The 14,081-nt window shown below is 43.8% G+C and overlaps 1 protein-coding gene across 5 annotated transcripts in view; it reads left to right on the forward strand.

The window, feature by feature from the left end:
* SNX29 (sorting nexin 29) overlaps nucleotides 1-14,081 on the forward strand; it is a 587,226-nt gene that overhangs the window by 340,016 nt on the left and 233,129 nt on the right. For all 5 annotated transcript variants that reach the window (XM_045521723.2, XM_010961733.3, XM_045521724.2 and 2 more), the window contains one exon: nucleotides 10,818-10,924. In XM_045521723.2, the coding sequence (XP_045377679.2) occupies nucleotides 10,818-10,924 (107 nt within the window). The remainder of the gene's footprint in view (nucleotides 1-10,817; nucleotides 10,925-14,081) is intronic.

The following is a 14,081-nucleotide window of genomic DNA, read 5'->3' on the forward strand; positions in this document are numbered from 1 at the left end:
TCTGAAAACCATGCTCCTGGTGGTCACCTGCTCCTTCCGCCTACACTGCTCCTTCCCCAGGCTTCCCCAGCTCAGTCAAATGATAGTTCCATTCTTCCAGGTCCCTGAAGCCAAGTCTTGGTGTTCCATTGACTTGTGTCTTCATCCAAACCCCACATCAAATCCATCTGCAATTCTTCTTGACCTTTCCTTCTGGCCTTCTTCCACTCCTTGTCGCACCTGTTGCTGTCACTGTGGTCCAAGCCAAGATCATCACCTCCTGCCTGGACCACTGTCATAGCGTCCTAACCAGCTCTGTGCACTGGGTTCTCTAGGAAGATGCTGCGACAAAGTTAGTGTAGGAGATGGCCCGGGGGATGATGCCTATGAAAGATAAAGGAGGCAGGCAGCACTGGGCAGGGAAAGCCTCAGACTTGGATGCAGATCTAACAGAGTTTTGCCCACCCAGCCTGGTGGGGAGCTCTGTGCAAAGATTGCTCGTTGGAAGGGTCCCACAGCACCCAGAGGAACCACTCCTTGCTCAGCTGTTGACTGGGGCTGCCCGCGAGGCAGAGCACATTTGGAAGGTGCTATAACTGGAGGTTGTCAGCCGACTGCACCCCTTGCTACATGTAGAACAGAGAGTTCTTCCTTGAAGGGACATCTGAGCTGTGTACCTCCCCAGCCACTATACCTACCCTCCCAACTTCCACACTTACCCCTTCATACAGCCATTTGAATAATCTTTAAAAAAAAAATAAGCGTGATCACCCCACCTTTTGTTCAGAGGCTTCCAGTTTTGCACAGAATAAAATGCCACAGCTTGCAAGCCCCCGCCATCTCCTCTGTGGTCTCATTTCCTGTCAATCTCTTCCTCATCCATTTTCCTGCAGCCACGCTAGCCTCCCTGCTGTTTCTGGAGCACATTTGGCCTGTGCCTACCTCAGGGCCTTTGCACTTGCTGTTACCAGGAATGCTCTTCCCCAGGGCTTTGCAAGGCTTACTCCCCCACATTTTTCTGGTCTCTGCTCAGATGGTCCTTCTGTAGTGAGCCCTCTCCTTACACTTTAATTAATATTTTCCCAAATCATGCTTAACCCTTCCATAGCACTTCTTACAGCCTGACATACTGAAGGGTTCTTTATTTTTTGAATCTTCCCGTTTGAGTGTAAGCTTCATACTGGCATTCTCTACCCCCATCCCATACATCCCTGTATTACGTGTCTAGTATATAGTGCCTGGCATGTAATGAATTTTAAGTAGCTAGTTGTTGACTTGCCCAAGATCACTTACTGGTGAGGGGTGGGGCCAGGCATTGCACCTGGTATCTGTGATTGCAGAGCTCACACTGTCTCATTCGCCATGCTTGCCCCTTGTCACAGCGAGCATGTGGAGAATGGTGGATGCTGGTATGAAGACTGCTTCCTCTGCTGGGACAGTGTGGGTGCCTGCTGTCTTGTAAGGATCATTGTCACCTTATCCAGGAGGAGTTGTTTTCCTTTGGAATGTTAAAGCGTCCCAGATTCCCATCGCTCCAAACCTGGCCTGCTGTTACAGAGCCCAGCACACCTCTTTTTTGTCCATTAGAATGGACAAAAGGGAACCATCCCTGAATTTCAAATGGTTCTTTATCTTCTGATACTACCGGCGTCTCATACTGTTTGCATCTGGGGTTGTGCTAAGCTTGTTGAAATTGAAAGCAAAAGAGTAACCTTATCATACTGTTTGCCATGCTGCTTTCCATGGTATTTGAAGTTTCGCTTAAAATAATTTAGGCAAAAAAAACCCCCATGTCTTCTCTGGTGCCTTGCCTGCTAGTGAGAGCAGCATCGTGCCTGCTTATTTCAGGTGACTTATCGCAGGCACCCCCAACCAGTGTTGGCAGGCTGCAAGGAGGTGAAAAACCGTGTCGTGTTCTCTAAGTTTAAATGACCTACTAACGGTGCTAACAAACCCACAGCTTTTCTGCAACGTGAAAAATAGTTCTGATTTAAAGTAAACGTCTTTGTGCTTCTACCAAAACAGTTTCAGTATCTGACTATTTGGATTTAGAGAGAACACGGCTTATTGTTTTTGCCAAGTTTTTCCATTTGGACTCTAACTTGTATAATTATGCCATCATAGAAATACAGGAGAAAAGTGCTGACTCCTTAGAATATGTGCAAGTAAATAAAGTGTAGGTTTTCCTCTGACTAATGTGGATGTTAACGAGGTTGATGGGGTTACGGGGCCGTCTGTGCTAGGCAGGTCATGTCGATGTCTTTACCTTTGGCACAAACCTGAGCTGGCAGCCTGAGTTCTGTATGGAGGCTCCAGTGAGTTGTGCTTTTGAAGGTGCTTTGTAAACTCCAAAGTGCTGAGTAAGAGGAAGCAATACCATTGCTTCATTTTTATGACAGCCCATTGTGTATGGGTGTAGCTTTCCAATTTTGTTCAACAAATTGAATGCGGCCCTTGCTTCTTTTTGCTCTTGGACCTATGTTTATGTTTTGGCCTTTTTGTGCAGTAGTTTCCCCCATCCGCCGGGGGTACATTCCAAGACTCTCAGTGGATGCCCGAGACTGCGGATAATACCAAATCCCACATAGACTGTTTTTCCCTGTGCTAATGGCGGGCGATGTACGCCGCATGGGCACACTGGACAGAGAGGTGATTCACATCCTGGGCTGGATGGAGCAGGACAGCACAGGATTTCACCATGCCACTCACAACAGCGTGTGATTTAAAACTTGGAAATTGTTTATTTCTGGAACTTTCCATTTAATATTTTCAGACCATGGTTGACCCACAGGTAACTGAAACCGTGGAAGGTAAAACTGTGGATAAGGGGGGCTACTGTACAACTTCAGTTTCTAATCCAAGATTGAAATAGTTAATCATGTAGGTGAAAGTTTCTTTCTGTCCTGTTGGGGACCAGCAGGAGGTCAAGTTTTGAGCACTGTCAAAGTAACTCAGCATATGGACTGAGATTCTTACTGAAAACATTTTAGGTTTAAGATGGTGTTGCTAGACAATGTTTTTAAGTCTTGTATTCTCGAATTCAGAATGAGCTATATGGACATGAACAGAGTTTCCTCCTGGGTTATTAAATTGTCTGTCTTTCCATTCCAAAGCCTATAGAGCACTCTCGGGAAATAGGCATCTTAACAACCACAGACTTGAAGTTTGATCAGTCACAGACGTTTGTATCTGTTGTTCAGATCGGACTTCCAGAATTCCATCCAGGCTGGTTTCCTGGAGGATGTGCAGAGGGTCGGGAATGGGATCTTGCTCTCAGATGAGCTGACGTCACTCACACTTTCATTGTGCTGCCTTCCTCGAACACCCCCACGTTTTCTTGCTCCCAAGGCAGATGAAATCTTGACTTGAAAATACACAAATCAGATGCAGTGCTTATACGGACTTAGACTAAAGGACGGCTGACCTCTGGTGCCTCACCACAGACTGACCTTGCTGCTGGTGGAGAGGTGGGGAGTGTCTAACCGGTGAGACGGCTCCCCTCACTTTCCTGATATTAACCCTTTAGCTACAGAGATACATCAGCAGGCGAGTCCCCCTCTTGAGTTTTCTCTTTGATAAATGTCATCCATGTGGAGCCATGTCACCATCTTTGTAACTCTGAGGTCTGACTCAGAGTCTCATTCAGACCAGTCTGAAGAAATACCTAGACGAGAACGACTAAAGGTACGGTATTAGCTATCTGTTGCTACGCAACAAATGACCCCTGAATTTAGCAGCTTAAAACAATGCACACCTGCTATTTCACAGTTGATGTCAGATAGGAATCTGTGCATGGCTTAGCCATCAGGCCCTGTGAGGCTGTCGTGTGGCTGTAGGCAGGGCATCAGCCGAGGCTGCTTTTGTCAGCTCAGAGCTTGACGGAGGGCGATGATGCGTGTCCACAGGTGTGGCTGATGGCAGACCCCTGTCCTCAGGTTGGCTGGCTGTTGGCTGGATACATCATTTCCTTGCCACAAGGGTCTTTCTAAAAGGCAGCTCAGGAGATGGTAGCTGGCTTTGCTCATAAGTGAGTGAGATAAGGCACCCAAGACAGAAGCCAGTCTTTTTATGAATTAATCTCAGAAGTGACGTCCCATTACTTTAGCCACGTTCTGTTCATCAGAGGTTAAGTCCAGTCCACGCTCAAAGGATAGGGGATTTTATGTTAGAATATATTATGCCAGGAGGGGAGGGGTCGTTCAGGGCCATCTTAGAGGCTGCCTCCTGATGAGGTAAGTGTGACATAGTTAGGATTCGTTTTTTTATTATGTTATTTTATATATGGGTTTGAAGTGCTTGTTAAAGTTGGTGGAGCTGAGTCAGGTAGCAGGAGGGCAGAGATTTGCAAAACTGGCCTGGCTGGTTTCTGAAAGACCTTCTGTAGGTTCATGACTACCCAAGGTCTGTCCCCCGGTGTCTTGAAGGTTAAAAAGCTTTCTTATGCTTCTGCCTCCTCCAGTGCAGATGGCTGATTCCTCTTAAATATGCCTACAGAGGGCCTGGTGCCGGAGGGCAGAAGGCCAGGGGCTTGATTTCTAATGAGATGTGCAGAGATCAAGCGGGTTGGATGGCCATGTCTTCCCCAGCAGCAAGATCTTCTTCTGGAGGAAAGCAGCCTAGGTCAGGCCAGGATCGGAAAGTCGTTTGGAGAGCACAGAGTGCAACTGTGCTGTCACATGTCCGACACACCTTAGACAAGTGGTACTAGCCCCCGGCTTTGCTCCTCAGCTGCATCCAGCTTTGTGATGGGGGCGCCTGCCCTGCTCCAGTGGGCACTGCTGCTGTCGTATCTAACTTTGCTAACAGTAGCCTCCTTTCAAATTCTGCTTTAAAAATTGTTTTTTAATTTTTAGAAATTGAGGTATAGTTGATTTACAGTATTTGTTTCAGGTATACAACTTGGTAATTCAAAATCTTTATAGATTATATGCCATTTAAGGTTATTATAAAATATTGACTATGTTCCCCATGCTGTATAATACATCTCTGTAGCTTATTTTACACATAGGAGTTGCCACCTCTTAATTCCTTACCCCTATCTTGCCCCTCCTCCCCTCTCCCCACTGGTAACCACTAGTTTGTTCTCTATATCTGTGAGTCTGTTACTGTTTTGTTATATTTGTTCATTTGTTTCACTTTTTAGATTCTACATATAAGTGATAAAATACAATATTTGTCTTTCTCTAACATACTTCACTAAGTATAATACCCTCTAGGTCCATCTATGTTATTGTTAAGTGGCAAATTTTCATTCTTTTTTATGGCTGAGTAGTATTCGTGTGTGTGTGTGTGTGTGTATCTACTTTATCCAGTCATCTGTTAATGGACACTTAAGTTGCCTCCATGCCATGGCTATTGTAAATAATGCTACTATGAACATAAGGTTGCATGTATCTTTTCGAATTAGTATTTTTGATTTTTCCAGTATATAGTCAGGAGTAGAATTGCTGGATCATATGGTAGTTTTGTTTTTAGTTTTTTGAAGAACCTCCATACTGTTTTCCACAGAGGCTGTACCAATATACATTCCTGCCAACATTTGTTATTTGTGGTCTTTTGATGATGGCCATTTTGACAGGTGTGAGGTGATGTCTCATTGTGGTTTTGATTTGCATTTCTCTAATGATTAGCACTGTTGAGTATCTTTTCATGTGCCTCTTGGCCATTTGTGTATCTTTTTTTGAAAAATGTCTATTCAGGTCTTCTGACCATTTTTTAATTATTCTTTTTGTTATTGAGTTGTATAAGCTATTTATATATTTTGCACATTAACTCCTTATCTGTCATATCATTTAGAAATATTTTCTCCCATTCAGTAGGTTGTCTTTATTTTTCTTTTTGGGTCAATGATTTCCTTTGCTATGAAAAAGCTTTAAAGTTTAATTAGGTCACATTTGTTTATTTTTGCTTTTGTTTCCTTTGCCTTAGGAGACAGATACAAAAAATATTGCTACAATTTATGTCAAATGGTGTTCTGCCTGTGTTTTCTTTTCAAAGTTTTATGGCTTCTGGTCTTGCATTTAGTTCTTTAATCTATTTTGAATTCATTTTTGTATATGGTGAGAAAATGTTCTAATTTCACTCTTTTACATGTAGCTGTCCAGTTTTCCCAGCACCACGTATTGAAAAGACTGCCTTTTCTCCATTGTATGTTCTTGCCTCCTTTGTTGTAAGTTAATTGACCAAAAGTGTGTGGTTTTATTTCTGGGCTCTCTATTCTGTTCCACTGATATATTTGTGTCTTTTTGTGCCACTACTATATTGTCATGATTGCTGTATCTTTGTAGTGTAGTCTGAAGTCAGGGAGTGTGATGCCTTCAGCTATGTTCTTTCTCAAGAGTGTTTTGGCTATTTGGGGTCTTTTATATTTCCATACAAATTTTAGAAGTATCCTAGTTCTGTGAAAAATGTCATTGGTATTTTGATAGGGATTGCATCGAATCTGTAGATTGCCTTGGATATTATGGTCATTTTAACAATACTAATTTTTCCAATCCATGAACATGGTATATCTTTCTGTTTGTGTCAGCTTCAGTTTCCTTCACCCAGTACCTTATAGTTTTTCGAGTAAAGGTCTTTTATCTCCTTGGTTAGATTTATTCCTGGTATTTTATTCTTTTGATGCAATGGTAAATGGGATTGTTTTCCTAACTTCTCTTTCTGATAGTTCATTATAAGTAAATAAAAATGCAACACATTTCTGTGTATTAATTATATATCCTGCAACTTGGTTCATTGATGAGCTCTAGTGGTTTTTTTGTGGTTATCTTTAGGATTTTCCATGTCATCAGCAAACAGTGACAGTTTTACTTCTTGCTTTCCAATTTGGATTCCTTTTACTTTTCTTGTCAGATTGTTGTGGCTAGGACTTCCAATCATATGTTGAATAAAAGTGGTCAGGGTGGGCATCCTTATCTTGTTCCTGATCTTAGAGAGGAAATGCTTTCAGCTTTTTAGCTTTTTATTTAAATTTTTTAAAAATTTTTATTTCACCAAATAAAATTGAATTCAGTTTTTTTTAAAAATTAAACTTTTGTACACAGCCTTGCCATGCAAGACCTGATACTTCTAACCACCATCTTCCCTCATTTCCCATTCCCCACTAGCAACTGCTTCAAACTTTTAAAATAAGCTTTTTAGTAGTTACCTTGCTATCTCTGAATAATATGTGTATATTGCCACTTGATTTTTTTATTTGTAGGTGTTATTTATTGATTTCTCATTGTGGAAAATGAAAGGTAGCATTCTCTGATCTTCCACTCTTTCAAAGTGCGTGTACACACACACACACACACACACACACACACACACACTTCAGCTGTCATATAATCTAGCACACTCATGTAGTCATTATGATTTGGTCAGGGGTCCATGATTACATTATTATGACTCTGAAAATGCTCTCCACAGCTCAGCCATGAGGTACATGATCATTATTTTTGGACAACTTTGGTTTTTTTTGGCGTTAATACTTATTTGTTTTTAAATTTTGTTGGTGTTCTGCAAACTTATCATTAATTCAACTCCAAATACTCCCTCAATTATGTAAATCTACACGACATGGTCAGAAACTTGAGGCATCAGTTTCATCTGGAGGCAGCGTCTCCTGAAGTCCTCCGACCTGTCGCTGCAAGAAGCCTGACTCCTCTCCTGGCCTGTACTCCCCACTTCACTCCTCCTCCTCCTCCTCCTTTATTGAGATATAATTTATATACCACGCAATTCACCCCTCTCAGGTGCACGATTCACTGGTTTTGGTATATTGACAAGGTTGTGCAACTATCATTATTTTTGATTCCAGGAACATTTTTATCTTCCCCAAAAGAAACCATATACCATTAGCTCCCCATCACTCCTTCCTCCCAGCCCCTGGAAACCAGTGCTACCTGGGACATTTCATGGAATCAGGCAGTATGTGGCCTTTTGTGTCTGGTTTTTTTCACTCAGCATCATGTTCTCAAGGTTCATCAATGTGGTAGCCTGTGTCAGTGCTCCATTCCTTTTTGAGGCTGAGCAGTAATTCACCGTATGGGTAGTCCACCTTTTGTTGATCCATTTATCCGTAATGGCCATGCGGGTTTTCTCCACTTCTGGTTGTCATGAAGAATCTTCTTAAACTCACTTTTGTGTTAGATCCTCTTTATCTTGGCCTCTCTGTTTTCCTCTTCCTAGATTTCTTCTCTTCTTTTGGTGGGAGGTCAATTTTTTGAAAGGCTGCCTGTCTGTAAATGTCTTTCCCTACTTCTCACATGGTCTGGCTTCGTGTATCATTTCTAGGTTGGAAATAATTCCTATCAGGACATTGAGAGTATCACTCCATTGTTTTCTAGGTTACAGTGTTGCCGTTTAGAAATCCTGTGCCATTTCTAGTTTTTCATCCTTTGTAAAAATTCTGCTTCTACTCTGGGAATTTGTACCCTCTTTTCTTTGCCTCTCATGTTCTGGAATTTCACCACAAGTGTGTCAGCATCGGTCACCATCGTACTAGTCTTCAGTGAACTCTTCAACCTCAGCACTTGTGTCTGTTGATTCTGGAACATTTCTTGAGTTATATCTGTGATTGCCTCTTCTCTGTTTTTTTTTTTTTTTTTTTTTTTTTTTTTTTTTTTTTTGCTTTCATGAGCTCTTCTCATTTGGTACTTCTTAATTTCCTTTTTTAGTCTCCATTTTGTCATGCTTTGGCTCTATTCTCCAGAAATTTCCTTACCATCCATCCCTTATACCTGGTGTTCCCTTTCTGCTCATAGTTTCGCTTTCCAAAGGGCTTTTCTACACTCTGTGTGTTCTTTTTAAGTATCTCCCTCTTCCTGTTTCTCAACTGCACCTTCTCCTCTCTCTGGGAGTGTTACCAGTAGTTTGCTTTTGAGGTGTTCTTCTCCCTAAATGATCTTTATGTACTACATGTCGGTTTCTCTGTTAATTTCAGCCCCTGTCTTTTTGTCTTAGGTGCTTGTCTCAAAGGTAAGGTGATTTCTGGTTGTCTTCTCAGATGTAGGAGTGGGGTACCAAGGTGCCAATTGAAAACTTGTCTGTGGTCATTTCTTGGTGGGGTGATTGGGTTGTGCCATTTCCTTGGAGAGCCCCTCACAGGGCCCTTTATGTCTTTTCTCTTTGGCTGGTAGATTCCTAGGGAAATACTTTCTGTTCCCTTTGTTAGAGGTACATGCTAGCTGCCTGCTGTTCAGGGAGTGGTGGGGAGGGAAGACGAATGAGAGAACTTCAGGAATTCAGTGTGTAAAGAGAATTCTTTACCTGTTTTCAGTAAGGTATCCCTGCCTTCAACTCAGGCACGTCTGGCTGCCTTTTTTTTTTTTTTTTTTTAAACCCTTCCCAGAGAATAACCCCCTCGTTGTCTTCTAGCTGCTTCTTAAAACAGACTTTTTATCCCTTCTTTTGACTTGAGCTGGAGCTCACCCCCACGCCTAGAAGCGTCCTGTGTCAGCACTGTATGGGAGTTGTTCATTTGAATCAGATTGCGTTTTGGAGTTGCTCCCTTGCAGCTGAGAATGAAATTTTCTCGGGTCTGTCAGATTACTTACCTGCTTCTCAGCTTCTAAAATTTTGTTGTGTTGTTTGCTCTCTCATTTTCTTTTTCTGTAAGGTGGGTGCCTTTAGGAAGAATTTTTAAATTGGTCTTTAATGAGATTTTGAGAGGATGTGAACGTAAGTTAATGCCGTTACTGGGTCACTCCTGGCGGTGGAGGCTGGCGCTGTAGTCACTCCTGGGATGGAAACAACTTAGGGTCTTATTCCAGCGTGTTCTGTATTGTCACTCAGGGGCCTTGCTGCCCCCACGAGCCCTGACCATTTGTGACCTGATGGAGGCTCAGTGAAGGGCTGAAGACGGGGCCACAGGTCATTTTGGGCACAGCGACTCCTGTTTCTGCTCAGCCTTTCCCCACGCTGACTTTGTCCCTCAGTGCCTGACAGGGGTCCCTGTCTCTCACGTCCCAGGCCCTGGAGGGCTCGCCTTAGATTCCTGCTTGGTCCATCGCCGTCTCGTTGCACTTGACGGGGCATCCAGGACTCTCATCTCAGAACGACGCGCGGCTGGTGCTTGTTGTCAGACCTGGGGCGCATCCGTGGTCTGCAGCCCCAGCACTGGGTCCTCTTCTTAACTGCTCGTGCAGGACTTCTTCCCTGCTTTTGTTCTACTTATTGCTTGGAATTATCTGGCTCCTTCTCAGTTTTTATCTAGTTACTCTTGTCTATAAAGTTTGCATCCGAGGATACACACCTGATTGTAGACACAACGCCCAGGGGTGTCTGCTATGCTCGTTCCTGTGCTGACCCGGGAGCCCGTCTCTCCTGAAGGCACCTTTGCGTTGTCCTTGTGCATTGGTTTTAGAGTTTGTCCAGAAGCTGCCTTGCTTTTACTTTACATACAGTCAGTAAATGCCAATTTTTATTGGTTCTCAATGTAATCTGAGCCCAATTTACCATTTCACATCAGGCTGTAGGCAGACACTACCTCACTGGAAAACTTTTTCTTTGGAGGAGAAATCCGACCAGTATAAAAGCTGCAAGCATAGGCTGTTACATCTTGTCTGCTTTTCCCTGAAATGGGAAGCAGTGACAAAATTATTCCCCAGATTCCTGTGCATCTGTCTCTATGACAATTCTTCCATTTTTAAATACAGCTTATATTCACTTTATTGCACCTTTGTGAAAATGTTGCAATATTAAAGTGATTAGTAATGGTGATTTTTTTTCCCCCCTTGAACAAGAGCTTCCTCTCTGGAGAAGTCATTTGGAGAAGAAGAATTTTTTTTTTAAACTAGGAGAATTATTTTTGATTACTGTCAAAATACTTATGGAATGTCTTTCTCTTCCTAAAGTTGTACCAAATCTTTGGAATGTTGATGGAGAAGTTGCAGTCCCTGAGCAGAAGCCGGGAGAAGTCGCCGAGGAACTTGCAAGCTCCTACGAAAGAAAGCTCATCGAGGTAAGGCTGGCAGAGTCCGCGATACTGGCTGCTTTGGGGACTTTACACGCAGCAGTCCCAGCCTGCTGAACAATGTTAGCAAAACAACCAGTCACACACTCCACACCCCCTCCCCCAACAAGCAAAACACAAAGTGGGGGCACCACTGTCATTGGTACAGAAAAGTAAGAGATGGTTCTTTGAAACATATCATTTAATTAGAAATCGTGGCAAGGAGATTAAGAGAGAAAACATACATCTGTAATGTTAAAAATAAGAAAACAAATGTACTCTTGGATTTGGAGAAGATTAGAAACAGGAGACTATCGCGTACAGCTTCGCGCTGATAAACGGGGAAATGTGGATGAGATGGGCTGTTTTCTAGCACAGCGCTCAGTGTCATAATTGAAGACGAGGCCTACTACCCGAGCGGACCAAAAAACCTGTGGAAGAAAGTTGTGAAAGTTAAGGAGGAACTGCATCCCAGAAGGCTGCAAGCCTGGATGGTTTTATGTGGTTTCCAGGAAACCCTTCAAGGTGCACAGAAAAAGCCCTTTGCTCTTTATATTTCCTTACAGCATTTAAAAAATCTGTATCTGTTCCCTTGATTCAAGTGTATATCACTCCAATATAAAAAAAAAAACTCGATAAAAATAGCATGAACAAGAAAACTATAGACTAGTAGCATTTGTGCATGGATGCATTAAAAATTCAAGAAAGCTATCACCCAGTCAAATTCAGTTTTATATTAAAGGAAAAACACACATAAAAAGTAAGATTTACTTAGGATTCCTGGCATGGTTTAATGTTAGGATATTCATCTATTAAATCCATCCATTAATAGATCAAAGCAGAAAACCAGATACTTACCTTGATAGATACTAAAAAGTCCCTTTTGATAACGCATGTCATTAATATCTGATAAAATATTCTTGATAAATGAAAAATAAAGGTACCTCTTTGATAAAGTGTTTTTGTCAGAAACGATTAGTTATCACCATACTCAGTGGTAAAGCTGGGAGGCCAAGCTCTCAATTAGGTACCTAGTATATACAGTATGTGCTGGTGTGGTCACATGTGGTCACGTGGTGACAGCATTTATTATGCCATGTGTTTGTATACACACACACATAAAAGAACATAAGTGTTCTCAGTACTTTTGTCAGGACTTTCCTATAGTAAGTTCTATTTTTGGAATCAGAAAAACACCCGCCGTTGCCATGGAGACATCCCTGACCTGGGGTGGGTCCCAGGGGCAGAGCCTTTGAGGGGGAGCCCCTGCGCTCCTGCCTGGTTCAGGCTGCCTTCCTTGTGGTCTGTTTCGTCTGGTTTCTAAATGACCTCTAAGGAAGGGAAGTGGCTTGAAGCAACTTGAGTTCTAAATACAGTGAGCTCAGGGAAAGGCAAGCTGGGATCTTAGCAAAACCGACAGCCGGGGGAAGTGTTCCAAACAGGACGAGAGGGCCTGGGCTCTGGGGAGACTGTCCCTGCAGGGTCTCTCCCCACCATCTCGCCCACCCATGGACCCTCATTCAAGGGGGGGGGTCACAAGACCAGGATTGGCTGGTGGCAGAAAGCTGGGTAGAGAGGGGAACGGGCCCCTTACCCTCGGGACTGTGACATCCTCAATGGCCGAGACTGTCTGTTTCATCTCTGTGTCTGTGACTGTTTTTTGGCCAGCGGTAAATGCTGCATGGCCCTTGAATGAAAGTCTTTGAAATTCTCTAAGACATGCATGGCTCTTGTTTGCTACGCTAAGAAGGGTGAAGGATTCTTATCAGAGTGAAAGGGCGTTGGGAGCTCCTGTCCCTTTCAGGGGAGCCAGGGCGAGGTGTCCACTTGTGTGGCTGTTGTCAGAGCCACGCAGGCTAGAGACCGGTGCTCGTGTCCCTGGACTCCTTGGGGCTCTGGGCCTGGGGCGCATCTGGGGGCCTGATGTGGTCATCAGAAGCTCCGGCTCAGGATGAATCGACTGGCTGCTTGACCCTCTGAGGAAGCCCCACAGTTCGTTCGTGGGCCAGGTGCTTGCTTGGTTGGTTCATTCACTGTTTATTCCCGCTTTGACCATGAGGAAGTCTCACTGTGTTCCAGCCGGGGTGTGCGGGGAAGATCAAGGTGTGTATTACTGTCGGATCCACTTGCGTTGTTGCTTTGTTACCTATGAGAGAGGGAGTGGTGGTCAGGGTGTGAAGTCTTCCCTTGCCGGCTGTAAGCCTTCCTTCGCGTCCTTCTGTGAGTCCCGTACCTTGGGGGCAGTGGAGCTGATGGCTCCAGTCAGCAGGCTGGGAGAGACATGAGGCTAAAGCAGAGACGGTCCTCGGTGGCATTTACTACCCCGCATCGATTTTTTTTATTCTGAATTTTGGTTGCCAAGTGAGGTTCTGTCAGTGATCTTTCATCTGTGAGTAGCATTAGCATTTCATTACAGCAAGACTTCTGCGAACCCTTTATGTAGCATTAATCAAGCCCATTCTTCGTGATGCTATCTGTCATTTTATTAATGGGTTGCTTTTCACCAAGAAAGAGTTGTAAACACGCGTCAGAGAGGAGCAGTGCAAGGATGTGGGGGAGAAGCTGATGCACTACTCTTTCCATTTCAAAAGGGCAAAGGAAGAAAAACAGTTCATTTTAAGTAATAGGACTATTTAAAATACCCCAACAGCTGAATTCCTCTTCTGTGATTCATCCCAGTGAAAAGGGAGTCCCTGAGCCTTCTTTCTCTAGGTGTCCTTCAGGGCGTTGAAACCGCTCCACCTACCTGCACACACACGCCGCACGCTGCGTGGCTCAGAGCCCAGAGTCAACCCTGTACGCGATAGCTGGTGAGCATCGGGGGCCAAGGAGGTGCGGGGTTTATTCCTGGCACCCTGTGGTGGTCACCTTTTGAAAACAAGAAGAAAAAGCCGCTCCTGGCAGGTGTCTGTTAATCTGGCAGGGGAGGAACCCTAATATGAAGACACTAAGTGTGCAAGAGTGGCTGTCACACTAGCAGCGAGCCGTCAGGTGCGTACTGTTAATTCTCCTTACTGAGCTAAGGCTTTCTGTCGATGAACTCTGTGATCCTTGGCAGAGCTCCTTGAGGAAGATACTGTTCATGGATAGAGTTTCGAGAAGTTAAGAAACTTGCCCACGATTTCTCAGCTGGTAAGAGACAGAGTTGCGTTCGAATCACCCAGGC

This window comes from Camelus bactrianus, chromosome 18, assembly GCF_048773025.1.
Source record: "Camelus bactrianus isolate YW-2024 breed Bactrian camel chromosome 18, ASM4877302v1, whole genome shotgun sequence".
In the NCBI taxonomy this organism is placed as follows: Eukaryota; Metazoa; Chordata; class Mammalia; order Artiodactyla; family Camelidae; genus Camelus; species Camelus bactrianus.